Raw genomic sequence first — 26,246 nt, 5'->3', positions numbered from 1 at the left:
CTTCTCCCCCAGGAACCCCCTTCCCCTCCAACACACCACATTCCTCTCTGCCTTGCCTTTTCATCAGCACCCCCTCTCCCACAGCAGCCCTTCCTCCTCCCTGCACTCCTTCCTCCCCTCCCACAGCACCTTCCTTGCTCACAGCACTTGAGTCCCCTCTGCTCTCCCCTTACACGCCCTATTCCACCTCTGAACCCCCATTTCTCCAGCTCTCTTCTCTCAGCACCTCCCTTTCCCCCAGCCCCATTTTCCCCACATCTACACAGCTCTGCCCAGCAGTGACTTTATTCAAGGTGGCAGTGCAGCGTCACACAGTGCATTTGGTTAGGGATGTGGCCCTACTTGGCCCTACAGGGTGTGGGGCACCCCTAGACCCCATAAACAGCATGTGGGGAGCCCTTGTGTGGGGGGGCTGGCACACAAATGCCCCCCTGGCTCTACCCACGCGTGCCATGCTGCCTTGGGGCTCTCTGGCTCCACACGTTCCCGGAGGTGCTGCAAGAGAAGGGAAAATGTGATGGGCAGCAGTGGGAGGGAATCCCTGGGGACCCCTGGCACTGCCCACCCCAGCTCACCCCCTGTAGTGCTGCAGCATGAACTCCTCAAAGCCGTCAGCTGCCTTCTTGTCACCCTGCTCCTGCCACGCCACATCCTCCAGCAGATCCTCCACATCATCCACAAAATCCACGAACCGCAGGCGGTCGTGGGCAAAGACACCGTCAGCCCTGAAGGCGCCATCGAGCTGCGGTGCCAGCCTCCCAAATTGTCTCCCCAAGCCCAGCTGCCCCATGAAGCTCTCCAGCAGTTGCAGGAACTGCACCTTCTGCACTGGCTCCAGGGCAACCCCCAGCACTTCCCGGCCCTCCTTGTGGGCACAGTCAGTCACCCCAGAGCAGCCCTGGGGTGCCCGGTACCGCTTGAGCCAGGGCAGCTCATGGGAATCGTGCCGGGGGTGGCTGTGAGATGGCTTCCCCCAGGCTTTGCCTGGCTTGTGCTCACGGGGGGCTGGGGGCTCCTTCTTGTGGGGCTTGCCCTGCTCTCTCCTCTCCTGCTCGTGAGGAGATCCCCTGGCACCATGCTGCTTGTGCCACTTGCTCTCCTTCTCCACCTTGGATGGCTTCTTCCAGGGTGTGGAGAAGGACCTGTCTGCCTCCAGCACCTGGGCCAGGTGCTGCTCCAGGGCGCTCAGCTCCTCCACGAGCCCCTTGAGATCCCCAGAGCCCCGCACACGGTCCAGGGTGTCCGCCAGCTCCTGCCGCAGCGAGTCCAGGCTGCTGTGCCGCCGTGCCGCGGCTTTGCCGTGCCCTGGCACACCCGTGGCACTTCGCTGCTCTGCCCGTGGCTCCCTGGGGCTGCCAGGGCTCCCCGTGGCCTGCAGGCGCCGCAGCTCAGCCTGGGCCTGGCGCAGCGCCGTCACCTCCCGCTCCAGCGCCGCGCGCAGCCGCGCGTTCTCCGTGGCCAGGCTCTGCTGCTGCGCCCCGGCCGCCGCCGCCTCGCCCTCGCTCTTGTGCAGCAGCGCCTGCAGATCCTCCTTGTGGGCCTGGGGCAGGGGTGGGAGGCTGTGAGAGGTGGCAGCAGGAGAGCAGCACTGGGATGCAGCACAGAGATGTGCTGGGCACCAACCTGTAGCTCTGTCTGCATGAGCCGGATCTCCTGGTTCTCTTTGGCCAGCCTGTCCAGGAGCTGGCTCATGGACTGCATGCTCTGCGTGCCCCCATCATCGGGCACAGGGGGCTGCTGCTGCTGGGAGTCCTGGAGGACAGGAAGGTTGGGAGCCCTGGGGGCGTTGGGGACACCCTCTGCCCACACTCAGCCCTGCTCAAGACCCCTCCTTACATTGCTGTCTATGGACAGCAGTGACTCCTGCTCCCCAGCAGCCACGTCCCAGCTCCCCATACTCTCCACAGGGCCTGCAGAGAAGGACACGGGTCTGAATGTCCAGGCTGCTGTGTGATGTCCCCCTGCCCAGGTGGGCTGTCACCTCTACTCACCGTCAGCCACGTCGTAGATACCACCTGGGGAGAGGAGGGGACAATGAGGGGACATCTGGACCCCGTCCTGTCCCTTGGGGCCTTGGCCACTGGGACCCCACTTACCAGTGATGATCAGCAGCCCCACAACAACCACGGCCAAGGCCCCCAGCAGGTACGCGCTCATACTGAGCCCATCATCACCAGTGTGTGGTGTCCCCCGTTGTGGGGCAGGTGTGACAGTGGCGGGCTCAGGACGGGGCTTGTGGCCCGGCCGCCACCGCAGCCCCTCCGTGTTGTCGTCACTGCTGGTGCAGGACATGTCCTCTGTTGTTGGCCCTAGAGGGAGATGGGGGAATCTCCAGGGAGGGTCTACACCTAAATACTGCCAGCAGAGATTCCCCCAGGCCAGCCCCCTGCGAGGCCTGACCTGCTGGGGGGGTGTCAGGGCGGGCTTGTGGCTCAGCCTCAGCCTTCAGCTCCTCCTGCTCATCGTCCTCCAACACGCTGGGCTCTGCAGAGCCATCCAGGGCAGGCTCTGCCCGTGCCTTGGAGTCCTCACATTGCTCTGGCTCCTGCAGACACAGGCACTGGGGTATCCCTGTGTGGGGAGCAGCCCAGCAGCTCCAGCTCACCCCCAGCCCTCCGGTCTGACTCACCCCCTGCTCGCTGCCCTCATGGCACAAGCTCTGGCTGGGGACGGTGGTGGCACCATTGGCAGTCACAGCTGGGGAGAGGCAGAGCAAGGTCATGAGACACCAGGAAGATGACACCAGGCTTGCCCCATACCCCTGGTGGCTGCCTGCCTGTGACTGTGTCCTGGGTGCCTTCATCCTCCTCCTCCTCCTCCGGTTCCTCATCATCAGACCCGTGGGAGGCTGAGTCCTGCTCTGGACCCACCGTGTCAATGGGCAGACCCTGGGGGAGGGGGTACATAGGGAGACACCTTTAGCCCTGACCTCCATGTGCCCACTCTGCCTGCAGCCCCAGGTGGGCACAGTGGGGTGTGCCCGGGGGTCTCCAGCTCTGGGGGGCTGCCCCCAAGGCACTGGGTCAGGATGTAGCCCTGGAGATCTCAAGCAGTGGGGGTCTGCTCTGGGGGTTACAAGCCCTCACCTCACTGCCTGCCAGCACCCAGCTGCTCTCTGAATCTCGGGAATCCAATTTCTCCGCCATAGGGACAGTGCAGCGCTACCTGCAAGGGGACAGACGGGCGGACACAACTCGGCTCCCAGGACGGGTTGGATGTGACCAGGAGAGCCACGGTGCCGGTGCCAGCCCGTCCCTCCGGCCTGTAGCTAGGAGGCTTTCTGGGAGCCGTCCCGGTGCACCGGCTCTGGGCTGCTCCCCCCCCGCCACCAGCTGCCGCCGCGGGGTATTTTTAGCCGGTGATGCGACCCAGCAGGTGGACGGGAGCCTCAGGGCCCGGAGTGGGGGAACCAGGGGCCCCGGTCGGGATCCCACCGCCCCACAGCAAACCGGCAGCACCGGACGGGGGTCTCGAGCAGCTGCCGCCCCTCTCTTCCCCTCCCGGTTCCCCGTCCGGGACTCAGAACCGGCCCGGTAGCTGACAACCCCCTCCTCTCCGCTCCCCACGGCCTCTCCGAGCTGTGCCCGCGCCCTCAGCCCCGTTTCGGCCCCGGTTGGGCCCGGCAGGGGCAGCGCTCCCGCCGCTCCCGGTACCTGCGCCCGCCGCGTCCTGCCGGGAACTTTCCCCGGGGCCGCCGCCACCGCCCCCGCGCACGTGACAGCGGCAGCCAATCACAGCCCGCGGCGCAGCGTCGCGAGGCGGGGGCGGGGCCAGCGGCCGCCACTGAACACCGCCCCCCCCCAAACCCGGTACCGGACAGACACCGACACGCGCGTTTCAGAGTTTTATAACGACGGTACAAAAATTTCCATTAACGGTTGGCTAAAACGGACGGAGCTGGGGTTGGGGAGCGGGTACCGGGAGCATCCCGAGCACCGGAGCAGGGGACACCGGGACTGTCCCGTGAATGTGGAAGGGGGCACCAGGAGCGCTGCACATCCCGGGAGATGCCCCCCGCAAGGGTAAAGACCCAAATGGGGGCAGCACTGTGGAGCACCAGGAAGCCCCAGCCCTCAATGAGCCGGTACACCGGGGCCACAGCAGAGGGCTGACACCGGCACGGCCAGCACCGTCCCCGGTCCCCTGGAATGTCCCGGTGCCAGGCAGTGCCCGGTGAGCAGCCACAGCCAGCGCATAGCAGCGGCTCTCTGGCTGGCAGGGAGGGGCGACAGCTACAAAAAACGGGTGTTTGGTCCTAAATCAGTGTGGGGAAAGCTGTACATGGCGGCTGAAGGGCGGCTCAGCCGTCGTTGGCGGTCACCAGCTGTCCCATGCCCTCCCGGATGTAGACCGACTGGATCTCCTTCGTCTTGAGGCAGAAATCGCAGGCCCAGACGGCGGAGGCCTCGGTGGTGAGCAGCCCGTAGGCGTTCTCGGTCATGCCCGTGCACTCCCGGTGGAACCACTTCTGGCAGGAGGCCTCGCACAGGATGGCGTCCTGGTCGTCGTTCACCTCGTTGCGGCAGGCCCCGCAGGGGTAGACGAGCCCCGGGGGCGGCTGGTGGCCCGAGGCGCTGCCGGCCTTGCCGGGGGCCGGCAGGGGGAGGCTGTTGCTCTCGGGGGTGCCGGCGCCGCGGCCGCCGCTGTTGGGGGCGAAGCCGGGCTGTGCCCCGTTAACGGTGGCGGGCGAGCCCGAGTGCTGCTCCGGGGTGAAGGTGCTGGGGGGAGGGTTCTTGCCGCCCTCCTCGCTGCTGGCGGGGAAGCCGGGATCCGCCCCCGGGAAGGGACTGGCCGTGGGAGGCAGCGGGGGCATGTTCTGCCCGGGGCGCTGCATGGGCGACTGTCCAAAGAGGTTGCTGGGCTGGCTGAAGCGCTGAGGCACCGCTGGTCCCCCGGGGGGGTTGAGGGCTGGCCCCGGTCCCATTTCCCCCCGCGGGGGCTGCCCCATAGTGGGGGACATCATGGGCCCGAAGCCCCCGACGGGCCCCTGCATGAGCTGCCCCATAGGGGGGCTGAAGTTCTGTCCGAGGGGCTGGCTGAAGGGCTGCCCGCCGAAGCTCAAGCCCCCCGGCTGCACGTAGTTTGGATTCTGGGGGGGCATGCTAAAGGCCGGGCCCATCTGCCCGGGGGCGAACGGCGGCGGCTGCCTCCGCAGGGGCTGGGGACCCCCGCCGTAACCGGGGGGCACCTGCGGCGACATCCCCCCCTGCATGCGGAAACCGCCGAACGGGACCGGGCTGCCCAGGAACGGGGCGGGCGCCGCCCCAACCTTGGGGGCCCCGAAATCATCCTCGAAGGGGTTGGAAGCCACCAGGTGATCCACCATGGGGGTGGGCGGCGGGGCGAACTCCGAGAGGTGCGAGTAGGCAGGGCCCTGCGGGGAGAAGGTGGCGGTCAGGGTTGCTGCGGCTCGTCCCCGGCCCCCGCGCCGCCCCGAGCCCGGCCCTACCTGCGTGTTGGATTTGCGCCGCTTCTTCTCGGGGCTCTTCATCTGCAGCCCTGCGGGGACAAGCGAGGCCGCGTCAGCGGAGCCGGGGAGACCCTCACCCACCCCGCTCCCGGTCCCCCCTGCGCTCACCTGCCTTGCCCTGCTTCCGGCCGGGCCCGCCGGCGGCAGCGCTGCCCGCGGGGTGCGGGGGCCCCGGCGGGGCCGGCGGGGCCGGGACCGCTCCCTCCAGCTTCTCTGCGTGAGGGGCCGCCATAGCCCTCACAGCGCGCGCGTCGCCGCCATGGCCCGAGCGGAACCGGAACCCGCGCGGGGCCAATCACACAGCGCGCGAGGGGCGGAGCGACGTGCGCGAGACGTGTCAATCACCGTAGGCTCCCGCCCCACCCGCCAGTCGGACCAAACCAAATGTAGCGCGATGGGGGGGCTGGGGGGGGGGGGGAAATGACCAGACGGGACAAACCACGAACGAGGTCTCGGGGGGGGGAGAACCACCCGCCCAGCTCACACCGCGACCCCTCCCAGCTCACACCAGGCAGGACCTAGAGAAATACCAACTTTAATACAACCGCCAGTTCCTTTGGTATAGCGGGGCAGGGGCTGCGAGGCTGCGCTTTGGCTTGGGGGAGTTACACTGTGCATGCAGGGGGGTCCTCCCGCCAACCCCCCGGGGCTGCCCGGAGCTGCCCTTGCCCAGCCGGCATGGGCAGGGAGGGAAGGGGACATGGTGGCAACGTGTCCTGGAGCACAAGCATGTCACGGAGGGGGTACAGGGTGCTGGGAGCACGGGGGAGGCTCTGTAACCAGCCCCTGCCCTTGCATAAGAGTGTGGGACCTGCGGGGTCAAGGCACAGAGTTAACACGTAAAGTGATCCGGTACAGTCGAGGGCCTCGTGCTTGGGGGAGCAGAGCCCCCCACGGGCCCCCTCCTTGGCCCAGGGGCCAGAGATAAGGACAGGCTGCCTCTGGCTCAGGGGGGCTCAGCCCTGCCAGTCCTGAGCCCGTGCTGGTGAGCACAAGAACGGGCTGGGTTTTGGTAGGAGCTGAGCTGCTCTGCAAAGGCTGGAACAATTCCCTACCCTGCAAGCACTCACAGCCTGAGCCCCCCATGGCCACCAGCTCCACGTGATGAAAGGAGAGAGGCCCTGTCCTCAGGCAAGTCCATGCTCAGTCCTGGTGGAGCACCTGGAGAGTCTGAGGGCTCTCTGGGGCACGGAACAGGGCGCAGGCTGTGCGTTGGGGTGCCCTGGGCGCTCACAGTCTCCTCTCCACGGGCTGCTGCAGGCACATCTCACTGCCGGCTGAGATGATGGGCAGGTGATTGTCCATGTGGTAGCTGATGAGGTGGCTGACGCTCTCAAAGCGATGATCTTTTGTCCTCACCTGAGGGGACAGAAAATGGGTGCTCAGGCTGCTGTCAGTGCCCACGTGAGGCCACAGCTATCACCCTGCATGGCACGGGCTGGGCACAGAGCTGGCACTGCAGGCTCCAACCCATGCTCTGCCCATCCCCAAAGCCAGTCCAGCAGTGCAGAACCCCAATGCTCTGGTGGCTCTTGTAACCCCAAGGACACCCCGTGCTGCCCCAATCTCCATCCCCTACATGGACTCACCACTCCCTCGGGATCCACGAGCAGCAGATGCTTGGGCTGCCCACCCTGCAGGCCAGTCAGCACATACTGGCCCGGGGTGGTGGTGCTCTCCCTCACCAGGAAGTCCCCGTTGACCTTGAGCAGCTTCTCGGCCTCCTTGCGGCTCATTTTGCCGTGGTACCAGGGCTCCCTCCTCAGCTGCTCCTCCATGGAGGCCACAACCTGGGCAGGGGGCAGCCCCACAGGCACAGAGGGGGGCACACGCAGGGCATCTTCAAAGGGCTCTGCAACGACAGAGGAGCTTTGTAGGAATGTGCCTCTTGTTGAGGGAGTGACAAAATTATCCTTTGTCCCTTTAAAAAGAAAATAAGCCCAGAAGTTTCTCTTTTTGATTAAAAGGCATCTCATAGGACTTGGAGAACTTCACTTCAAACTTAAGGATAGCTAACTGGACACGAGCTAAAAAGTCTTGCTTGGGCAATTTACTAGAAAAAGAAGAGAATAAAGAAATTAATTGCTTTTGTGAGGGGCTTTTGTTTTACTAGGGGCAGGAGGACTTCTTGTACTTGGATTGGTTTTTCTCTGTAAAGAGTTTGTTATTTTGCCTTTTATTGAAACATTTTGTTTCCAGCACTACCACAGAAGCCATCCTTCTGTTTTTATGCCTTCTAAGGTAGCTGAGCTATCTTGGGTGTGATATAAATCTCCAAGAGCTTATGAGACCTAGCTCAAGGAGATTCCTAATTCAGAGCAGGGGGACCATGACCAATCCCAGAGCCACCACTACACAGCCCTGGCTGTTCACTCACTCATGTCAAAGAGGTCCCTCTGAGTGCTGCCGTTGGCTGTGGCAGGGGTGCTGGCAGCTGGAGCTTGTCTTGTCTTGTCTATGTTCTGCACGTTGACGTAGGACGGGTCATCAAAGAGGTCTGGGCGCCCAGCTGTGCCTGCTGGAACTGGGTACTTCTCTCTCCCTGCTAGCAGGAGCACTGTGGTCAGCAGGGTGGGCTTCAGCCCACCTTGGCCCCCCCCATCAGAGCACTGGGGGTCCATGGGAGAGGATGGAGACACCCATCACATTACCTTGGGCAGGAGTGTGCTGCTTCTGCGGGTCAAACTCCCCACCGGATTGGCCAACAGGCTGCAGGGAGAGGCAGAGATGAGCCCCCATCCCCTTTTCCCGCTCACCCCCCTTCCTGCTCCCCACACCCCAGAGACACCAGGGAGACACAAACAACCTTCAGCAGAGCCCATGGCCCACTCAGCGTCCCTACACCTCCCTTATCAGATGGTGCCTCCCCAAGAGGACGTGCCCAGAGCCTCACCAGTGTGGCACCCAAGTGATTTGGGGTCTGAGCTGCCCCATCCTGCAGCCGCATGTCCACGACCCCCCCAATGGGAGGCTCCTTGCCAGGGAAGTCGTTGTAGTACTGGTGATCTGGGGCTGGTTCCTCCTCTTCTTCATCCCAGGCAGAGCCATCAAACCCTGCCATCCTGGGGGAGCACAGCACAGATAAGCCAGGGCTGCATCCCCTCTCCAGAACCACCTTCCTCCTAGTCACACCACCCTGCTCTGACCTGTCGCAGACATCTTTTATGAAAAATTCTTTCCTTAGGATTTTTCCTCCTGAGAAGCTGAGAGGCCTCAGGAACAAAATGTAAACAATGATTATCTGCTGCTGTGGAATGCAACAGGTGGATCTGTGACTGGCCCATCTTGGATGTTTGTAATTAATGGCAAATCACAGCCCAGCTGGCTCGGACAGAGAGCCTGAACCACAAACCTTTGTTATCATTTTTTGCTATTCTATTCTTAGCCAGCCTTCTGATGAAACCTTTTCTTCTATTCTTTTAGTATTGTTTTAATATAATATAATATATATAATAAAATAATAAATCAAGCCTTCTGAAACATGGAGTCAGATCCTTGTCTCTTCCCTGTTCCAAGAGCCCCTGAGAACACTGTCACACTGACCTGTCATGGGGGGTCACCAGCTTTGGAGGGTTCTTCAGGTACTGCTTGAAGCGCAGCTCGAAGGCCTGCCCGATGGTGCTGATCACATCCTGGGCCAAGCCCTCAGGACACTCCAGGATATGGCAGGCTGGGTAGGAAACACAGGGCTGGGATTGTGCAACTCCAGCACCAAGGTTCTCCACCCCTGAGCCTGCCCTATACACCCCAGAGCTTTTTTAGGGGTCACCCAGCTCCCCCCTATGTTGAGCTGATCCTGAACACCTCCAAAGTGGGGCTCTGGCATCGAGGATCCCCGCAGCACCCTCACCTCTCTGATTGACGGGGTCTTTGGCAACGTAGGCAACGTATTCAGCTGTGTCCTGTGGGTGAGACAGCAGCAGTGAGGCTGGGGCAGCTGGGGAGCACTGGGCAGAGGGCACGGATGGGGATCCTGCAGGTACTCACCGGGTCTCCCCCTGATGCGAAGGAAATCGACTGCATGTGGTGGTTGGCGATGATCTGCAAGGTGGAGAGCTTGTTGGACACAGCCAGGAATGCCTTGTCACCTACCCAGGGATGGCACATCCTGCTCCTTCCCAGGGCTGACCTGCTATGGGGGCTCAAAATCCTCCAGAGCCCTGGTTATGAGCCACACACCACCAGGAAAAGGACTGGGACATCACAAGGACTGGGGTCAAAACCAGGAGATCAAGGGGATTTGGGTCTCACGGTCTCCAGGAGAGATCCCACAAAGCACATGGGATATTCCACCTCTTCAGCCCCAGGGACTGTGGGGAGGTGAGCAGTCATCTCACAGCCCATGCAGACATTCCCTGGGGAGGCTGGGGGCACCCCCTGCCCCAGCAAGATCTGAGCTACATGAGGATTCTTGCTTGTCCAAACCAAATCAACCCCTCCCCATTCTCACCTGCTTGCAGTCTGAGGCCATGAGGTTGAGGCTGCTGGTGGAGATGGTCAGGGTGATGGGCATGCCTGCAAACTTCAGGTTGCTCTTGCCCAGGATGGAGTTCAGGGAGCGGCTGCAGGGCTAGGGGCAAATGGTGGCATAGAGAAAGGGCTCCCCAGACCAGAGAGCCCAGCAGCAGGAGGACAGGGCACATCCCACTGCTGCCAGCAGAGACGGGCACCTTGTCCTCACCAGTGGCTCTGCCCCAAGCCTCAGCTGGGAGATCAGAGCCCTGGGCTGAGCAGCACAGCACAGCACAGCACAGCACAGCACAGCACAGCACAGCACAGCACAGCACTGCCAGCTGGGCTGGGATCTGGTCCTTGGCTCTGTGCCCAAACCAGCCACAAACACTCCCCCAGCAGCTTCCCAGCCAGGCCTCACCTTCCTCCTCCTCACGGCTCCCTTGGCACCAGGCACAGCTTCACATACCAGCCCAATGGCCTCCCTGCAGGGAATGCAGTGAAATGTCAGCCCCCACAGTGCCTGCCTTGCCCCAAGAGCCCCCCAAACAAACACAGCACTCGGGACAATGGGGACACAGGGATCAGCACAGGAGAGACAGGGTGACAAAGTGGAAACTCTCAGGCGAAGTGAGAGTTTCTTTGGGTGGGCAAAGTGCACTGGAATTAGTGTTTGATGGGCTGCAGCAGCCCCTGGCCCCCACTGAAAGGCCCAGACAACTTCCTCACCCCTCCCCAAAATGAGCAGCCCCTGGGGGAGAGGCAGAGCTCACCTGGTCACCTGTGTCCTGGTGTTGAAATCCAGAGCCCTCATGGACTGGAGCACTTCCACACAGCCCATGTACTGTGCAAGAGAGCGAGGTGAGCTTGGCCAGCCATGGAGTTTGTCCCCCGAGCACCCCAGCTCACAGCAGTAACTTCCCCAGGAATCCCACTGCCCTGTCCCCCACCCTTCCCAAAGATCTTGGTGCATCCTCCCACCAGGAGGTCCCCAAATCCCCACAGTGCCCCTTCCCAGTGTCCCCAGCACTCACCCGCACATGGTAGGAGACCCCAGAGCCCATGACTTTGTCATCTGGGTGCAGCCAGCCACGGGTGGGTTTGTTGACAAAGCTGCCGTGGCGGGTCCACTCATCACCCCCCAGCTGGCCGCCTTCCACCCGCGTCTTCTTCCCACAGCTCAGCTTGTTCATATCCTGGGAACAGACAGTGACAGGTCTCCCTGAGCCGGAGCTGGCACCACCCCCTGGCACTAGTGCTGCCATCCCAGGGGCACCAGGCTCCCCTGGGCTGCTGCTGGCTGCAGAGCCCCGCAAGCTGAGCAAGTTGGCGGGATTGGAGAGCTTCAGGTTGGCCATTTTGGGGAAGAAGGAGCAGAGGGTGGTAGGGCTCTCCTCCAAGTCAGGTGAGAGCTCCACGAGAGGTGCAGCGTGGCTGAGGGAGGAGGACAGGGAATCAGGCAGAGACTGCATGCTTGCAAGGGACTCCACTGGGGAGGGCAGCAGGCCTGGCACGGCCTCCTCCGGAGAGGAGACAGACTCGTTCCTCAGGTGGCTGTATTTGCTCTTTTGCAGGAGATCCATGCTGGAGGCAGGTGAGAAGGGCCACAGGCGCCCTGTCCCTGTGGCAGTAGGGTGGATGCAGCCAGCTGGGCCTCACAGGGGCCCCACAGAGAGTCCAAGTGCCTGCAGCCACCGGGAAGCTGCCCCCAAGCAGAAGCCTTGGCTGAACTCTGTGCCAGATCCACGCCAGCCCCACATGGCTGGCAGGGAGAGCTGGGCCTGGCACGCCGGGCAGCGGGTCCAGGGGCTGCCTGGCACAGCTGATCAGTCGTGATCAGCAGCAGAAGGATGTGCAGATCCGTTCAGACTGAGAGCAACGCGCCACAGCCAGGAGGAAACGGGGCCGCGGAGCTGCTGGCACAGGGAGGGGAGCTCAGAACGCTCTGGGCTCAGCCTGGAGGTCCTCAAGCAACAAAACCCATTGTCTTCATCCAGCTCCAGCTCCCTCTGCCCTGCTGCTGGGCTCGGCACGGCCACCCTCCTCCTCCCCACAGCTCGCTCCAGCCCCTGCGCCGCTGCCCGCTAAGAGGAAATCAAAAGCATGAATATTTAAAGCCCGGAGAGGAGGCAGACACAGAGAGCATCCAAGCCCATCCCAGCCCTGCTCCGAGCACTGTCCAGGAGGGAACGAGGTCCTTGTGTGGCAGCCAGCGCCACCCAACCCACGTGCCGGCGGCGAGCAGCTGCTGTTGGCTTGCCGGGCTCTGCCGGGGGGAGCAGCAGCGATGCTGAGATGACAGCGGCGCTCGCAGCTTCCTGCAATACGGGGACATGCAGTCCTTTGACAGCACAGATCTTGCCTGGAGGGCTGCTGGGAGAACAGAGGACGGCCAGGAGCAGGACACAGGTAAGGCAGGGCTCAGCACAAAGCCCCAGCCGCGGCGGGGAGCCCGTGGGAGAGGCTGCAGCGAATCGCTGCTGCTTCCCGCATGCCGGCTGCTCCTGCCGGGAGCAGAGACGGAGGGGCTGCGGCTGATCGGAAGAGCTGTGCTGACTCACAGGCGGCGGGGCAGGCTCTGCCCGGCTGCGCTGGGGCTGGGGCGGCAGCGCAGGAGGGGCTCCCGGCGAGGGGTGGGGACGCCGCGCTTATCTGGAGCAGAAAAATCAAGGTCACAGGCGGAGCTAGCGGGAGAGGGCGGCAGGAACGTGCCGGGGGGGAGGAAAAGTTGGCCCCTTCAGCGTCGGGGAGCTGGGTGAAACTCCCACCTGTGGATCAGGGGGCTCAGGGGCAGCTCTCCCCTGTTGTCATACCCTCGGCGCACTTGCATGCAGCAGGAACTTGGGCCAGCCCGACTGTGCTGCCCTCCACAGCCCCGGCCCCACTGAGGGATGAGAGTTCCCCCCATCCCCTCTAGGATGGGGCAAGGAGTTCAGACAGAACCCAGGATCACAAGCCAGATCCTTACGAACCACCAGGTGCTCTGTCCACAAACCAAAACTGGGTAAACCCAGGCCAAGGAAAAGGCTCTCCCTGCTTGGAGCCTTTCCCCAGCACTGCTTGGCACCGGCAGCTGCCTGCCCCACTGCCATGGGGACAGGGACAGCCACCACAGGGCTGGAAATTGCCCCATGTGATTCGAGGGGCTGTGGCACCATGTGAGCCTGTAATTGAAGCATCTCCTTGGCCATGCCCCCCAGCTCAGCCACGGTGGTCCTACAGGCACAGAGAGCCTGGCACACTGCCATGGGGACAGGGACAGCCACCACAGGGCTGGAAATTGCCACCTCCTTGACCTGAGGGGCTGTGGCACACACGAGTGGGGCCATCACTGAAGCAGCTCCTTGGTCAAGCCCCCTCAGCTCAGCCACCTGGTCCTACAGGCACAGAAAGCCTGACACACTGCCATGGGGACAGGGAAAGCCACAAGAGGGCTGGAAATTGCCACCTCTATGATGTGAGGGCCTGTAGCACACATGAGTGGGGCCGTCACTGAAGCAGCTCCTTGGTCAAGCCCCCCCCCAGCTCAGCCACGGCGGTCCCACAGGCACAGAAAGCCTGACACACTGCCATGGGGACAGGGAAAGCCACCACAGGGCTGGAAATTGCCACTTCTGTGATGTGAGAGGCTGTGGCACACACGAGTGGGGCCGTCACTGAAGCAGCTCCTTGGCCAAGCCCCCCCAGCTCAGCCACCTGGTGCCACAGGCACAGGGAGCCCGTGCTGGCTGTTCCTCACTGCCTGTCCCCTCCAGGGGCCCCTGGCTGCTCAGTCAGAGCTGTGACCTTCCTGTGGCCACAGCAGCACTTCTCTGAAGAAAAGCAGGAAGCCCGGAGGCAGGAAGCTGCTGGCCCGGTGAGGGGCCAGTGCAGCCCTGCCGCCAGGGGAGCCTGCCTGGGCAGCACCAAGCGGCCGCAGAGCACTGGGGTTTGCCCATGATGGACAGAATGGTTGATGTGGGCCTAGGCTTGCCTGGCACGGCAGCTCTGTGAGCCCTGATGCTTCCCCAGGATGAGAGCAGGAGGGAATTGCAAGGGGGCAGGAGGGTCTCCTTGGCCCCTTTGCCATCACCTCCAGGCAGCAAAGGGCTCATGAGCCTCCCAGCTGAAGCTCCTGCTCAGACACATTGTTGCAGCCATCTTTTATGAAAAATCCTTAGGATTTTTCCTCCTGAGAAGCTGAGAGGCCTCAGGAACAAAATGTAAACAATGATTATCTGCTGCTGTGGAATGCAACAGGTAGATCTTTGATTAGCCCATCTTAGATTGTAATTAATGGCCATTCACAGCCCAGCTGGTTTGGACAGAGCTGAGCCACAAACCTTTGTTATCATTTTCTTTCCTATTCTATTCTTAGCCAGCCTTCTGATGAAACCTTTTCTTCTATTCTTTTAGTATAGTTTTAATGTAATATATATAATAAAATAACAAATCAAGCCTTCTGAAACATGGAGTCAGATGCTTGTCTCTTCCCCAATCCAAAAACCCCTGTGAACACCGTCACAGACACATCTCTGCTTTTATTAGCTAGAGTAATTCCTGATTTTGTCAGAACCTTCAAAGCCAGTCTGTAACAGCCTATTACAAGATGCATGGCAGCTCTTGGACACCAGAGGTGCTGCCATCACAGCCCCCCAGCCCCATCAGAGCTATATTACATCAGAGCTGCCCCTCAGCGGGCTCTGAGTGCACAAGGCAAACCTGGAGATGTGCAAAGGCACAGAACACCAGCCCTGCCTCAACAGGCAGTCCCAAACCCCATCCCCATGCTGCAGCCCTGCCCCTTGCCAGGCAGATGCCAGGAGCTCCTGCCCCTGCAGCAGAGCAGCTGGAACAACTGCCCCCAAGGAGCTCTGGGGACATGTCCTGCTCCATGTGCCCTGCCACCACAAAAAGATCTGGATCATGAGGAACAGAGGGATGTGGACCACTTTCAGGCACCTGAGACTGGGAATTCACACAGCAGCGGGGCAAGGAAGAGAAGCAGAGTGGGGATGCTCAGGGCTCTGCTACCAACATCCTCCCTGGGAAAAAACTGGGAGCCAAGTCAGAGGCCTGGAACACAGCAGTGGTTTGGCAAGAAATCACAGCAAGGTGCAGGCGGCCACACATACAAACCTCACACTGGGCAGGAGACCCCCTCTGTCCAATGCTGAACCTCTGAGGCAGGGGAGAAGCAAAGGAAAACACTCAAATCCAGCCAACAGCTGATTTTTCCCCCACTCATCACAGCAGCATCGAACAACATTTACTCTCCTTCACTCTGAAGAGGGGGTTAGGAGATCCCAGTGCAGATGTGGAGAAGAGGCTGGAGACCTCCCAGAAGGCAGAGGAGGCAGGCAGGATCCACCACCGAAGCCACTGAGCCCTCCACCGAGGTCCTTACCACATACTCCATCGGCGGCGGAGGGCAGGGCAGGCCCCGGGCGGGGAGCAGACACAGAGCCCCTCTCGTCTGGCACTCCAACCTGTGGTTCAGGGACAAACAGGGAGTTAGGCAGCCCTGTCCCAGCCTGCTGAGGTGGCCATGGTGCCAAGAGGCAGACCCTGCTCCTCCATGCTGTCCACAGGTGGTTGGGGTTGCGGTTGCCATGCCACGCTGCTGGCACAAAGAGTAGGAGAAACCTGGAAGTTGCCTTCTTGCCATTGGAAAGAAGATGGAGATGGGATGTGCTGGGACAGGAGCACCAGGCTGAGCCTGGCACTGCTTGGTTCCGATGGTATGGGGGGCCTAGAGTCACTCTGTGACCCTGTCTAGCCCAAAAACCAGTACAGGAAAGCCACACACAAGGAGGAAGAGCAAAGGCAACCAGGGGGGCAGAGCTGCCCCCTCCTGCACCCCTTCAGCTGCCACCCTGATGCAAAACTATACATAGAGCCCCCAGGGCTGTGTCCCTTCCTCCCAGGGGACCAGTGAAGACAAAAGTCATGGAAAGATTCTACAAGGGGTGAGCTGGCAGAGGCAGGAAGCTCTGTGAGGGGAAGACAAGGCAAGGAAAGCTCTTTTCCCACTCCTCTCACTGCCACTGCCCAGCCGAGCCTGGTGGAGCAGGGCAGGGCAGCAGCCATGATTTACTGCCTGGCAGCACTTGTACCTTTATCTGTCTGTGCCAGCTGTCACCAGCAGCTCGGAAAGCAGTGAGATAAGAAGGGCTGTGCTTGGCCATGGCTGTGCAGATTGACCCGTGCAGCACCACACCATTGCCAAGCAGAGGTGGTGACCAGGACACCGAGGCTGGTGGCAGGGAAGGAGCACCTGGACCCAGAGCCAGGGGGCTCAGCCTTACCAAAGGCCATCTGTGTCCCTCCCGAGGATGGAACACTGCTTTGCACAGCTCCATAGGGGATTCCCCCACCAAAGGACAGTGGGTGGATCCTCAAGCTCTGCTTGGCTGAGAGGAGATGGCATCTTCAGCCCCTCTGGCACAGGCTGGCAAGCATGGAAAAGAAATGCCCTTTGCTCACAGACTTCTGCAGCGCCAACGTGGCAAGCAGGGCCCAGGTCAAGCTCTCCTTGGAAGCCGTGTCCGAGGTCTACACTCTGTGTGGGTGACCCCATCTAAGAGATTCAAGGGGAGAAGCAAGAACAGACGGGCACAACACGCTGCTGGAGAGCAGACACACACATCTCCAAGGGGGAGCAGCTACACAGCAGCTGGGTACGCTCCAGGTGCTCGCTGCTGCCTTACTCTGAGGCACAGAGGGCGGGAGGGCAGCACCCAGCACCGCAAGAACGAGGAACCCTCCAACCCCAGCCGGAGGTCGTGCCAGGCTCGGGGTTGTCCCCAGACCGTGCAGCGCCTCCACAGCCGGTGTCCTTCCCGCACCGAGGCACAGGCAGCAGCCGCCACACCGGGTGGGTCACCCCCGGTCTCAGCACGGCGCGGCACCGGCTCCTCCGCCCCCTGGTCCGGGCCTGCCCCACACCGGGCGAACGAGGCAGCTGCGAAGGGCGGCTCGGCCCTCACAGCACGGGCAGCGGCGGCGGCGGTAGAACCCCGCAGAACTCGTTCCGCGGAAAGCGGCGGCGGCGAAGCGGCGGCGAGCGGTGCGGCCTCAGTCCGGCGACACAGCGACCGCGGGGAGGGGCACGGCGGGGCCTGGCCCGGAGTCCCGGGCCTTTAACGCGGGTCCCCCCCACCCCTTCCTCCGTCCGCGCTCCCTCACCGCCCCGGCCGGCGCGCGCTCACCGGGCACCATCGGTCACGCGCGGGCCTCGCTCTCCGCCGCTCCCCCCCCCCCTCCCGCCGCCCTCACCGCCACTCACTTCCGGCCCGCGCCCCTCCGGCGTGGGCCCCGCCGCGCCCGCGCCACGTGACCCCCACGACAGCCAATCACCGGCCGCACCCGGCCCGCGGGAAGCGGCGCGGCGGCCCCGCCGCCTCGCGCGCGTGCTGGCCAATGGGCAGCCGTTCCGCCCCGCCCCCGGCGCGGCGCTGGCCAATGGGAGCGCGAGGCGGCGGTGTTTGAAAGCGCCGCGGGGGGGCGGGGGGCGCCAACGGCCGCCGAGGGAGGGCACGGCGGGCCTGTCCCGTCATGGCGCACAAACAGATCTACTACTCGGACAAGTACGACGATGAGGAGTTTGAGTACCGGTAAGGAGCGGGGAAGGGGTGCCGGTAACACCCGCTTGATAAGGATGCGGGGGTCTCGGTTACGGTTTGCTGCGGTGAGGGAGGGAAATGCTTCGGTAGTGTAGGATTAACGGCTCGCGAGTGGGAGGGGAGCGGGGGGTGAGTCGCTGGTGAGGCAAGAGGGGAATTATCCTGGTAACCCAGGGGGTCCCCGTGAGGGTTCTGTATGGGGTCGCGGCGCTGGTGCCGGTAACAGCTCTCCGGTAGAGAATGAGGGGGTGTTCGGGGTGCCCCGGTGTTGACTGAGAGGTGCGGGGCTGCAGGCACGTGATGCTGCCCAAGGACATCGCCAAGCTGGTGCCCAAGACCCACCTGCTGTCGGAGTCGGAGTGGCGGAACCTGGGCGTGCAGCAGAGCCAGGGCTGGGTGCACTACATGATCCACGAGCCAGGTGAGCCCCGCGGGGGAGCGGGTGGCGCCCAGGCGGCCCGGCCTGACCCCCTCTTTTGCCCCGCAGAGCCCCACATCCTGCTCTTCCGACGGCCATTGCCCAAGAAGCCAGAAAAGTGAGTGGCCCCTGGTCTGCCGAAGCTCTCAGTCCTTCCACTCTGAGAAAACACCTTTCTCCTCCTTCTTCTCGGCATTTCTCGGGGGCTTCACCCCCTGATCCTCGACGCTGCCTGAGCGTCTTTTTGTCGGCTCGGTACCGGTTCCGAGGGCCCTTCCCGTTGCGATGCCTCCAAAGCTTCAATAAAGTGATGTTTGGGAGCTGTCTGTCTGCAGTACTGGGGGCAGCTGGGCTGGAGGGCGAAGGGGTCCGGTCCCGCGGGGGTTCCCGAGGAGGCTGCCCGGGGTCTGGGGGAGCCTCCCGGGCTCACGGGAGAGGGCACGGCCGTGGATGGAGCTACACCGATACCCCCCTCTCCCGGCCCCTGCGATGGTTCCGTCCCCGCAGGTCCCGCCTCTCTGCCAATGGGATCTGGCGGGGCCGTGTGACTGACGTGCGGGCCGGCCTATGAGCGCGCGGGGCGGTGTCGCGGTGTGCGAAGGTGCCTGGGCGGCTCCATGTGGGGGGTGCTGCGCGCTGCGGGGAGGGTGCGCGGGCCTTTGCACGCTGCCGCCTGCCGCCTCATGGCCGCTTCGAGCCCGGCAGCAGCGGTGACCCAGGGATCCGCCAGCACCGCCGGCATCATCATCATCGGCGATGAGATTCTCAAGGTGCGGCCGGGGACGGGCCTGGGCTGCGGGTATGGGGCGGGCTGGGGTGTGGGGTTGCGGCGCTCCGCTGTCATGGGCGTCTGCGGTCCCCTCAGGGCTACACGCAGGACACGAACTCCTCCTTCATGTGCCGGCGGCTGCGGGCTCTTGGCGTGAGCGTCGCCCGCATCTCCGTGGTGCCCGATGATGTGGAGGCCATCGCCAGCGAGGTGGCCGCCTTTGCTGCTCGCTTCACCTACGTGCTGACCTCGGGCGGCATCGGCCCCACGCACGACGATGTGACCTTCGAGGCCGTGGCTAAAGCCTTTGGGGAGAGGGTCGTCCTCCATCCCGAGCTGGTGGCGCTGGTGCACAAGTTCTTCGGCAAGACGGAGGAGCAGTGCCCTGAGATGAAGCTGGCTCGCATCCCCGAGTCCTCCCGCCTCAACTACGGCACGGACGGGCACACGGGCAGCGCCTTCAAGTACCCGCTGGTCAGTGTGCGCAATGTGTACATCTTCCCCGGCATCCCGGCGCTGATGGAGCGGGCCCTGGATGGCCTCGCTCACCTTTTCCGCAGCAAGCAGACCCATTTCCACTCCCGCACCGTCTATGTGGCGTCTGATGAGATGCTCATCACGCCGGTGCTGGATAGGGCTGATGCCGCCTTCCGGGGCCGTGTCAGCTTGGGCTCGTACCCAGACTGGACCAGCAATTACTACCGTGTGAAGCTGACCCTGGACTCAGAGTCAGAGCAGGACCTGGAGGAAGCGTATGGCTTCTTGATGAGGGAGCTGCCAGCGGGTGTTGCTGTGCCGTTGGTGACAGACTGTGTCTCTCCAGCAGCTGCGGAGGTTTATGGCCTGGCTGAGTCAGGTACTGGGAAGAGGTGCTGCAGCACAGCTCTGTGCTTCTCCTGTGCAGCCTAGCAGGGCCGGGGCAGTGGGAACACCGGCCTGGCAGCAAAGCTTGCCTGTTGTGTGCTGGGACACTTGAGGCATGCTGCAGCTGCAGTGGGCTTCATCCCATACAGGTGGGAATGGGACCTGTAACCTCAGAGCTGGTGGTGGCAGGCTCTGAGAGCACAGTGTGCAGCAGTAGCTGCAGTGCCACAGTTCCTCAGTGCCCTCATGATCCCTGTCATATTGTGGCCCAGGTCCCTGGGCTGAACAAGCTCTTGGCTGTGGTACCAGAGGGTGAAGTGCCCTGGGGCCGTGCTAAGGGAACATGAGCTGGGCAGGCACCAACTGTCCTGTCCTGGCAGGCTCGGCCCTGGGGCAGAAGGTGGCAGCAGCCCTGAGAACCATCGAGGAGGCTTTGGACCAGTACAGCCTGGTCCAGCTCTGCGTGGGCTTCAACGGGGGCAAGGACTGCACAGCCCTGCTGCACCTCGTCCATGCTGCAGTGCAGAGGTACCCACGCATGGGGCTCCAGGCTGGGGCAAGGCCCAGGGGTCCTGCAGACCCTGGCCAGGGCTCTGGGGCTCTTGCTTGCTCCACCCTGGGGGATGAGCAGATTCCTGGGCTCTAGCTGGTCGGATCTGGACGCTGCCTTGCTTCCAGTTGCCATGGGTCAGAGTCCAGCTGCACTGGGTCTCTCTGCAGGCGGTTCCCAGCAAGGAAGGAGAAGCTGCAGGTGCTCTACATCCGCATTGTGTCCCCATTCCCTGAAATGGAGCAGTTCATTCAGGCAACAGTGCAGAGGTAGGAGGCGCAGCGGGGTGGGCAGCTGCCCAGGGGCTGTGCAGTGCAGCCTGCAGCCAGCTGCCCACCCTGCCTGTGCAGGTACGGGGTGCAGCTCTGCACTGTGGAGGGCTCCATCCGGGAGGCCCTGGTCCAGCTGAAGGAGCAGCAGCCCCAGCTGGAGGCTGTCCTGATGGGAACGCGGCGCACGGACCCCTACTCACGCACCCTGACCCCCATGTGTGCCACAGACCCCGACTGGCCCCCTTACATGCGGGTGAACCCCTTGCTGGTACGTGGTCTGTGAGCCCACCCTGCTGTGGGGCTGGAGCTGTCGCCACAGGGCCTGGCAGGGGGATCTGATGGGGCTGGGAACCAGCAGTGATCCACCCCCATCCTGGACAGCTTCTCTCACAATTCTCACTCCCCCAGAGTATTTGCTGCCCCTCTGTCCAGCTGTGGGTGCCCCTTGCTGCAGTGATGCTGCTGGGTGCTGTTGGGCAGGGCTCGTTCTTGCCTGCTGGGGGGGTTGCCCTGTGTTTGGGGAGGTGCTGGGAGGGCTGGTGGTGCTCCCATGACCACCTGGCTCTCCCAGGTGCTCTCTAGGAAGGTCTGGTTTGCTACCCTGGGATTCAAGAGAGCAGCATTTTGCCTCTGCCTCAATCCCTGCCCAATTCTGCCTGCAGGACTGGACCTACCGGGACATCTGGGAGTTCCTGCGCAAGCTCTTTGTCCCTTACTGTATCCTCTATGACAGGGGGTGAGTGCCTGGTGCTGCCCTTCTCACATGCACAGCCAGTGGCCCTGGCTGCAGTCCTGCAGCTGCTTCTTCCCTCCACAGCTACACATCCCTGGGGAGCATGACCAACACAAAGAAGAACCCAGCCCTACGCTGCACCGATGCTCAGGGCCGGGAGAGCTACAGGCCTGCCTATGAGCTGGAAAACGAGGAAGAGGAGCGCACCTCCCGCCAGTGAAGGCCACGTTCTGGGAGCCTCCTCCCCTGGAATGCTGCTGAGAGTGACACTGAATAAAGCTGCTGCCTGTCAGCACTAAATAAACCTGCTGCAGTCTGCACTGCGCTGGCACGTGGTCTTGTTGAGCCCTGAGGGCTCCATGGGGCAGGAGTGGGAGGAACAAAAGGGTCCCCAGGTTGTGCCCTGTCCCTGCACCCACTATTGTGGGAGTTTTGGAAATGCAGAGAATGTAGCAGGTTCCAGTGCTTGCCAGGGCCCCACACATCAGCACTGCTGCCTCTCCCACTGTGTCAGATCCTGCTGGTTCCTCATGGGCCATGCGCCTCCTCTGGAGCATGGCAGCCTGTCTGCAGGGTGCCCCCCAGCAGGTGGCACGGGTACAGGTCCTGGCACTGCCAGCGCCCACTGCCACCTCCCTGGGGCTGCGCCTGGGCTCCTGGTTGCTGCGGCTTCTGTGGAAATGCTTCTACTTCCTTCTCTGCAGCTGGTGCATCCGTGAGCTGCTGGACTAGGGAAGGAGCCTCCCAGTGTCCCAGGACCCCGTCAGCCCCTGCCTGCCCTGGTGCTGTGGGTGAGTGACCTGCCTGCAGCTTGACTTGGCATGGTGCTTGGAATGTCATAGGGGCCTGGCTGTGGTGTTTGGGGGTGACAGAAACCAGCCGTGGTGCTTGGAAGGTGACAGGGGCCTGGCTGTGGTGTTTGGGGGTGACAGAAACCAGCCATGGTGCTCCTGGAGTGAGAAGGGCCTGGCTGTGGTGTCTGAGGGGAGGCAGCCTGGCTGTGGCAGTTCTGGGCGTTGAGAGGGTGTGGCCTTGGTACTGGTCAGTGCATTGTTACCCCCTGTGCCTCTCTCCCCTCCCCAGGACTGTCCTGTTGCCCTGTGCTGATGGAGCTGATGGACTTCTGGCGCTGAGACTCTGCTCCAGCCTGTGCTCCCCCTGATCAGAGACCCCAATAAACCTGAGCAGTGCCTGACTGGCTGCATCTGTTTGGGCAGAGCTCTGGCAATGTCTGTGTGACTCTGTGTGTGTCCCCAAACCTCCTGATCCCAGCCCCGGGTAGCACTCAGGCACTCCAGCACACCCCTTGCCCCTGTCCAGGACTGAGTGTCCCCACATCCCTTGGGGCCAAGGGGCAAGAGTGGGGGGCTGCCTGCATCTCCTGCCTGCTCCCCCACTCCTGCCTGTTTCCTGTTTCACTCTGTGGGAAGCACCTAGAGCACAATATCTCCAATGAGCCCAGCCTGGCTGTGAGCTGCAGCAAAGGTCATGGCTGTGGGTCTGTGAGCCCACCCTGCCCCACTGCTGCCTGTGCTGCTGCCTGGCCCCAGCACAGGGGAAGCTCTGCATGCCCCGTCCTCGGCAGCAGCGCTGGCGCCAGCGTGGCCTCCCTTATCTCGGCGGGAAGTCAGGAGCAGGAAGCCTGGCCCGGCGCGGGATAAGGGTCCCGTTTACATTAGCTCCTTTGTTGTGGAGCAGGCTCCCACCCTCACCCACTGCCCGCGGGGGGGCCCCCGGCCAGGTCAGGATCTGAGGGGCAACAGAAACCCTTGTCCAAAATGCCACGAGGGGCTTAGGTGGTCCTTGCAATGATCCCTGTGAGGACATGAGGAGGGATGGGGTCTGCAAAGACTCTGCCTTGTGGTGTCCCCCTGCCCAGATCAGCTCTCAGCTGGACCCTGCCCTGTGGTTGTGCACTGGTGTCTGTGGTGCTTTTTGGGCTCCTGGCTGCCTTGGTAGCACCGTGCTGGGCATCCCTGACCACTGCAGCCCGTGCATCTTGTGCCACGTCCTGGTGTGGTAGCCCTGATGTGCTGGCCCTGGCGGTGGCTCAGCCCCAGGGCTGGCTGGGATGAGGGAAATCAATGAATTCCCCAAACGGGAAGGTCCGGGGGAGGGGAGAGCACAGGAAAAAGTGCAGGCAGTGACGCGTGACGGGCAGAGCAGTGCCGGCCGCCCCGAGAGCGCAGCCCCATGCAGTGCCCTGGAGCCTCTCACCCACCTCCACCGCCCACCGTGAGTGAGCCCCTCTTCTGCAGAGACCCCTTCCCCAGCCCCAATACAGACAGACAGGGGGTGAGAGGGGAGCGGGTGGGTGCTGTGGGCAGGAGCACAGGCAGGTTCCCCAGCAGTGAGGGTTGGTTTTGGGCTCGTGTCTGATGTGACCTTGGGGATGCCAGCACCGTGCCCTCGTGGTGGGGATGCCAGCAGCAAATCCAGGCAGAACAGCCTTGCCAGGGATCTGGGTGGACACAGAAAGATGCACTGGGACCCCATTGGAGCCACAGCTCTCTGAGGGCACGGGGGGTGATGCCTGTCTCCATCCTGCAGGTGGTCCCCACGACCACGGCATGTTCCGTTCGCGCCGAGCCGGGCTGGTGCGGAGGCTGTGGCGGCAGCGCTGTGCAGCAGCCAGCCCCGAGGACGGCCCCGCTGCCCTCAAGCCAGCGGTGCATGCTCTCTTCAAGAAGCTGAAGGATGAGGAGCTGGAGCTGCTGGTGCAGGTGGTGGAGAGCCGGGGCGCCTGGGAGTCCGGCTGCGTTCTGGCACCACGGGGGGACCCACGAGGGGTCAAGCAGGGGCTCCCCCCTCAAGTCCTGCTCTGTCGCCTGTTCCGCTGGCCTGACCTCCACCAGTCCCATGAGCTCAAGCACCTCTGCTACTGTGCTGGGGGCCAGGGAGCCTGCGGGGACTTGGCTGGGCTGTGCTGCAACCCCCATCACTTCAGCCGCCTGGCTGTACCTGGTGAGTGCTGGCGGCAACGCTGGAGGCTGCCTCGCCCAGCTTGGCTCTGACCCCTGCTCTCTGGGGCTGCCTCAGGGCTCCAGTGGGCTCCAGGGGGGCAGGATGCACTCCCAGCCTCCTATTTCCTTCTCTCTCCTCTGCAGAAACCCCGCCACCCCCGTACTTGAAGGCATCCTGTGGTCCCTCCTGGCCAGAGGAACCCCAGCTCATGGAGTTCAGCTACGACGGTGGGGACTGGTGCGGTAAGCTGGGCCCGGCACACTGGGGAGACGCACAGGGCACAGCCCTCTGCCACACCCAGCAGGCAGGAGGGCACTGGGCAGGGCTGAACCCCTGAGTCAGGAGCAGAGATTGGAGGGGACAGAACATGAAAATCAGGGAATGGAGCCAGCAGTCACTCCCAGCAGGAGGAAAAGACTCCGACAGGGGATGAGGGGTTCCTGCTCTGGCCCAGACGCCCCCCCGCCACTGAAGCTGCTGTTATTTTTGGCAGCGCCAGGCTCCCTGCTGGAGGAAGCGCTGCCTATGGGGACACACACAATGTTTCTTGACGCACACAGCCCCAGCTCCCGCCTGGCTGCTGGCCACCAAGGCCACCAGCTGCCACTGCCCCACCTTCCCCTGCACTCAGGGACCAACCCCCCTTGACCACGGCACTGGGGGACTGGGAACAGCTCCAGAGGCTCACACCCAGCGCAGGACTGTGCGCTGAGGCATCCCTGGTGCGCCACGTCCATCTATCTGTCCTCGCACGCCCTCTGTGCCCACTCCCCTTGGCCCTTCCAGCTGCCTGCCTCAGTCACATCCTGCTGGTGACAGCTCTGCTCTCCCCTTGCCAGACACCAGTCTCTCATGGAGCACCATCACGGACGGCTGTTGGTGCAAACTGGCTTACTGGGAGTACCGGACGCGCGTGGGCCGCCTGTACGCCGTGCACGAGGCGTCGGTGAACGTTTTCTGCGACCTGCCCTGGGGCAGCGGCTTCTGCCTGGCACAGCTGCCCGCCGCCTACCGCAGCTGCGCCGTGAGCCGGGCACGGGGCAAGATCGGCCGGGGGCTGCGGCTGAGCCAGGAGCCGGGGGGAGTGTGGGCCTACAACCGCAGCGAGCACCCCATCTTCGTCAGCTCGCCCACCCTGAGCCCCCCCGGGCTGCCTGTCCTCAAGGTGCTGCCCGGCTACTCGGCAAAGGTGTTCGATTATGAGCGGGCAGGGGGCACAGGGGGCTGGCAGCTGCCTGGGGAGGGGCCCTGTGACCCCCACAGTATCCGCATCAGCTTTGCCAAGGGTTGGGGACCCTGCTACTCCCGGCAGTTCATCACCTCCTGCCCGTGCTGGCTTGAGGTCCTGCTGAACCAGCCACACTGAGAGTGGAGCTGGTGGGGGGGGGGGGTGCCAGGGAGGTCTCCCAAAGCAGGTTGACAAGCTGGGGGCCCTTCTACTGTTCCTCAGCCTGTGTCTTCCAGGGCTGTGTTGCAGCAGGATTGTCCTGGCTCTGGGGACTCTGTGCCTCAGTGCTGACTGGATGCAGTGCCCCTCTTGCAGGGTTCACCACCTCGCCAGCACCTGCTTCCCCCAGCCATGGGGCTCTCAGTGACACAGGACACTATTTAATATCTTTTTATTATTATTATTATTATTTTAATGTTTAAATTTATATTAATTTATCTATTTTTGTAAAAAAAGCAGAGCATGAGGCAGGAGTCCCCATTGTCAGGGCCAGGCCTGGGGGGTGGCAGCTAGGGCTGGTGGGGACAGGGGGAGCAGGAGAGAAAGGAGGTGAGAGGGAATGGGGAGGAAGGGGAAGCTGTGGGTCTAGGTGTAACTGCAGACAAGGGGAATGGGAGTGAACTGGTACAGCTGGGGGGGGGGGAGGTGGGGCAGGTGAGCACAGCTGGAGTGAGGGACGGGTTAGAACATCTGGATAGGTGCAGGGCAGGTCAGAACATCTGGATAGGTGCAGGGTAGGTTAGAACATCTGGATAAGTGTGGGGCAGATTAAAACATCTGGATAGGTACGGGGCAGGTTGGAACATCTGGATATGTGTGGGGCAGGTTAGAACATCTGGATAGGTACGGGGCAGGTTGGAACATCTGGATAGGTATTGCATAGGTTAGAACATCCGGATAGGTGTGGGGTAAGGTTGGAACA

At 62.7% G+C, this 26,246-nt stretch overlaps 6 protein-coding genes across 13 annotated transcripts; 3 read left to right on the top strand and 3 right to left on the bottom strand.

Annotated features, from left to right (window-relative positions):
- Positions 1 to 270: 270 nt before the first annotated feature.
- PBXIP1 (PBX homeobox interacting protein 1) lies at positions 271 to 3,691 on the bottom strand. Of its 2 annotated transcripts, none has more exons than XM_058821810.1 (11): positions 3,654 to 3,691; positions 3,087 to 3,165; positions 2,777 to 2,888; positions 2,630 to 2,697; positions 2,401 to 2,560; positions 2,097 to 2,309; positions 1,992 to 2,015; positions 1,837 to 1,910; positions 1,624 to 1,752; positions 576 to 1,540; positions 271 to 495 (listed from the first exon to the last, which is right to left on the bottom strand). In XM_058821810.1, exons 2-11 carry the CDS (start codon positions 3,144 to 3,146, stop codon positions 438 to 440), a joined length of 1,863 nt encoding a protein of 620 aa, XP_058677793.1. In that variant the 5' UTR covers positions 3,147 to 3,165; positions 3,654 to 3,691; the 3' UTR covers positions 271 to 437. The 2 variants fall into 2 exon arrangements, with proteins under 2 accessions (XP_058677793.1, XP_058677794.1); XM_058821811.1 differs by having other exon boundaries at positions 2,401 to 2,545.
- A 212-nt stretch (positions 3,692 to 3,903) lies between these two features.
- On the bottom strand, positions 3,904 to 5,734 carry PYGO2 (pygopus family PHD finger 2). The gene is made up of 3 exons (XM_058821849.1): positions 5,579 to 5,734; positions 5,450 to 5,499; positions 3,904 to 5,374 (listed from the first exon to the last, which is right to left on the bottom strand). The coding sequence occupies exons 1-3, from the start codon at positions 5,700 to 5,702 to the stop codon at positions 4,301 to 4,303; spliced, it is 1,248 nt and encodes a 415-aa protein (XP_058677832.1). The 5' UTR covers positions 5,703 to 5,734; the 3' UTR covers positions 3,904 to 4,300.
- A 286-nt stretch (positions 5,735 to 6,020) lies between these two features.
- On the bottom strand, positions 6,021 to 17,210 carry SHC1 (SHC adaptor protein 1). 7 transcript variants are annotated; one of them, XM_058821566.1, is made up of 14 exons: positions 17,113 to 17,152; positions 15,309 to 15,390; positions 10,957 to 11,118; positions 10,696 to 10,766; positions 10,344 to 10,407; positions 9,921 to 10,040; positions 9,458 to 9,511; positions 9,321 to 9,372; positions 9,014 to 9,140; positions 8,364 to 8,532; positions 8,122 to 8,179; positions 7,848 to 8,015; positions 7,060 to 7,322; positions 6,021 to 6,829 (listed from the first exon to the last, which is right to left on the bottom strand). In XM_058821566.1, exons 2-14 carry the CDS (start codon positions 15,318 to 15,320, stop codon positions 6,701 to 6,703), a joined length of 1,449 nt encoding a protein of 482 aa, XP_058677549.1. In that variant the 5' UTR covers positions 15,321 to 15,390; positions 17,113 to 17,152; the 3' UTR covers positions 6,021 to 6,700. The 7 variants fall into 7 exon arrangements, with proteins under 7 accessions (XP_058677549.1, XP_058677550.1, XP_058677552.1 ...); XM_058821567.1 differs by having other exon boundaries at positions 7,848 to 8,012; XM_058821569.1 differs by lacking the exons at positions 15,309 to 15,390; positions 17,113 to 17,152 and adding an exon at positions 17,190 to 17,210.
- A 202-nt stretch (positions 17,211 to 17,412) lies between these two features.
- On the top strand, positions 17,413 to 18,255 carry CKS1B (CDC28 protein kinase regulatory subunit 1B). Its single transcript, XM_058821855.1, has 3 exons — positions 17,413 to 17,517; positions 17,820 to 17,947; positions 18,014 to 18,255. The coding sequence occupies exons 1-3, from the start codon at positions 17,459 to 17,461 to the stop codon at positions 18,064 to 18,066; spliced, it is 240 nt and encodes a 79-aa protein (XP_058677838.1). The 5' UTR covers positions 17,413 to 17,458; the 3' UTR covers positions 18,067 to 18,255.
- A 302-nt stretch (positions 18,256 to 18,557) lies between these two features.
- Positions 18,558 to 21,415, top strand: FLAD1 (flavin adenine dinucleotide synthetase 1). The gene is made up of 7 exons (XM_058821850.1): positions 18,558 to 18,714; positions 18,810 to 19,569; positions 19,958 to 20,105; positions 20,298 to 20,396; positions 20,478 to 20,667; positions 21,062 to 21,135; positions 21,217 to 21,415. The coding sequence occupies exons 1-7, from the start codon at positions 18,562 to 18,564 to the stop codon at positions 21,350 to 21,352; spliced, it is 1,560 nt and encodes a 519-aa protein (XP_058677833.1). The 5' UTR covers positions 18,558 to 18,561; the 3' UTR covers positions 21,353 to 21,415.
- A 1,897-nt stretch (positions 21,416 to 23,312) lies between these two features.
- Positions 23,313 to 25,848, top strand: LOC131569583 (mothers against decapentaplegic homolog 6-like). Its single transcript, XM_058821814.1, has 4 exons — positions 23,313 to 23,367; positions 23,683 to 24,096; positions 24,240 to 24,338; positions 24,936 to 25,848. Exons 2-4 carry the CDS (start codon positions 23,703 to 23,705, stop codon positions 25,460 to 25,462), a joined length of 1,020 nt encoding a protein of 339 aa, XP_058677797.1. The 5' UTR covers positions 23,313 to 23,367; positions 23,683 to 23,702; the 3' UTR covers positions 25,463 to 25,848.
- Positions 25,849 to 26,246: the final 398 nt, after the last annotated feature.

This window comes from Ammospiza caudacuta, chromosome 30, assembly GCF_027887145.1.
Source record: "Ammospiza caudacuta isolate bAmmCau1 chromosome 30, bAmmCau1.pri, whole genome shotgun sequence".
NCBI classification, from domain to species: domain Eukaryota; kingdom Metazoa; phylum Chordata; class Aves; order Passeriformes; family Passerellidae; genus Ammospiza; species Ammospiza caudacuta.
This window is presented reverse-complemented; position numbering and strand designations above follow the sequence as displayed.

Bases quoted from the DNA above. Each gene is read 5' to 3' on its own strand.
- CKS1B (XM_058821855.1), top strand. From the start codon at position 17,459: ATGGCGCACAAACAGATCTACTACTCGGACAAGTACGACGATGAGGAG. The intron at 17,518-17,819 runs GTAAGGAGCGGG...GCGGGGCTGCAG, and splicing joins GATGAGGAGTTTGAGTACCG to GCACGTGATGCTGCCCAAGG. The intron at 17,948-18,013 runs GTGAGCCCCGCG...TTTGCCCCGCAG, and splicing joins CTACATGATCCACGAGCCAG to AGCCCCACATCCTGCTCTTC.
- FLAD1 (XM_058821850.1), top strand. From the start codon at position 18,562: ATGTGGGGGGTGCTGCGCGCTGCGGGGAGGGTGCGCGGGCCTTTGCAC. The intron at 18,715-18,809 runs GTGCGGCCGGGG...CGGTCCCCTCAG, and splicing joins TCGGCGATGAGATTCTCAAG to GGCTACACGCAGGACACGAA. The intron at 20,106-20,297 runs GTACCCACGCAT...GTCTCTCTGCAG, and splicing joins GTCCATGCTGCAGTGCAGAG to GCGGTTCCCAGCAAGGAAGG.
- LOC131569583 (XM_058821814.1), top strand. From the start codon at position 23,703: ATGTTCCGTTCGCGCCGAGCCGGGCTGGTGCGGAGGCTGTGGCGGCAG. The intron at 24,097-24,239 runs GTGAGTGCTGGC...TCTCCTCTGCAG, and splicing joins CAGCCGCCTGGCTGTACCTG to AAACCCCGCCACCCCCGTAC. The intron at 24,339-24,935 runs GTAAGCTGGGCC...TCCCCTTGCCAG, and splicing joins CGACGGTGGGGACTGGTGCG to ACACCAGTCTCTCATGGAGC.
- PBXIP1 (XM_058821810.1), bottom strand. From the start codon at position 3,146: ATGGCGGAGAAATTGGATTCCCGAGATTCAGAGAGCAGCTGGGTGCTG. The intron at 1,541-1,623 runs GTTGGTGCCCAG...CCCCTGCCCCAG, and splicing joins TCATGCAGACAGAGCTACAG to GCCCACAAGGAGGATCTGCA. The intron at 496-575 runs GTGAGCTGGGGT...CTTCTCTTGCAG, and splicing joins ATGCTGCAGCACTACAGGGG to CACCTCCGGGAACGTGTGGA.
- SHC1 (XM_058821564.1), bottom strand. From the start codon at position 11,505: ATGGATCTCCTGCAAAAGAGCAAATACAGCCACCTGAGGAACGAGTCT. The intron at 10,408-10,695 runs GTGAGCTCTGCC...CATTCCCTGCAG, and splicing joins ACCAGGACACAGGTGACCAG to GGAGGCCATTGGGCTGGTAT. The intron at 9,512-9,920 runs GTGAGAATGGGG...TCCACCTTGCAG, and splicing joins TGGCCTCAGACTGCAAGCAG to ATCATCGCCAACCACCACAT.
- PYGO2 (XM_058821849.1), bottom strand. From the start codon at position 5,702: ATGGCGGCCCCTCACGCAGAGAAGCTGGAGGGAGCGGTCCCGGCCCCG. The intron at 5,500-5,578 runs GTGAGCGCAGGG...TTGTCCCCGCAG, and splicing joins CCGGAAGCAGGGCAAGGCAG to GGCTGCAGATGAAGAGCCCC. The intron at 5,375-5,449 runs GTAGGGCCGGGC...TTCTCCCCGCAG, and splicing joins GGCGCAAATCCAACACGCAG to GGCCCTGCCTACTCGCACCT.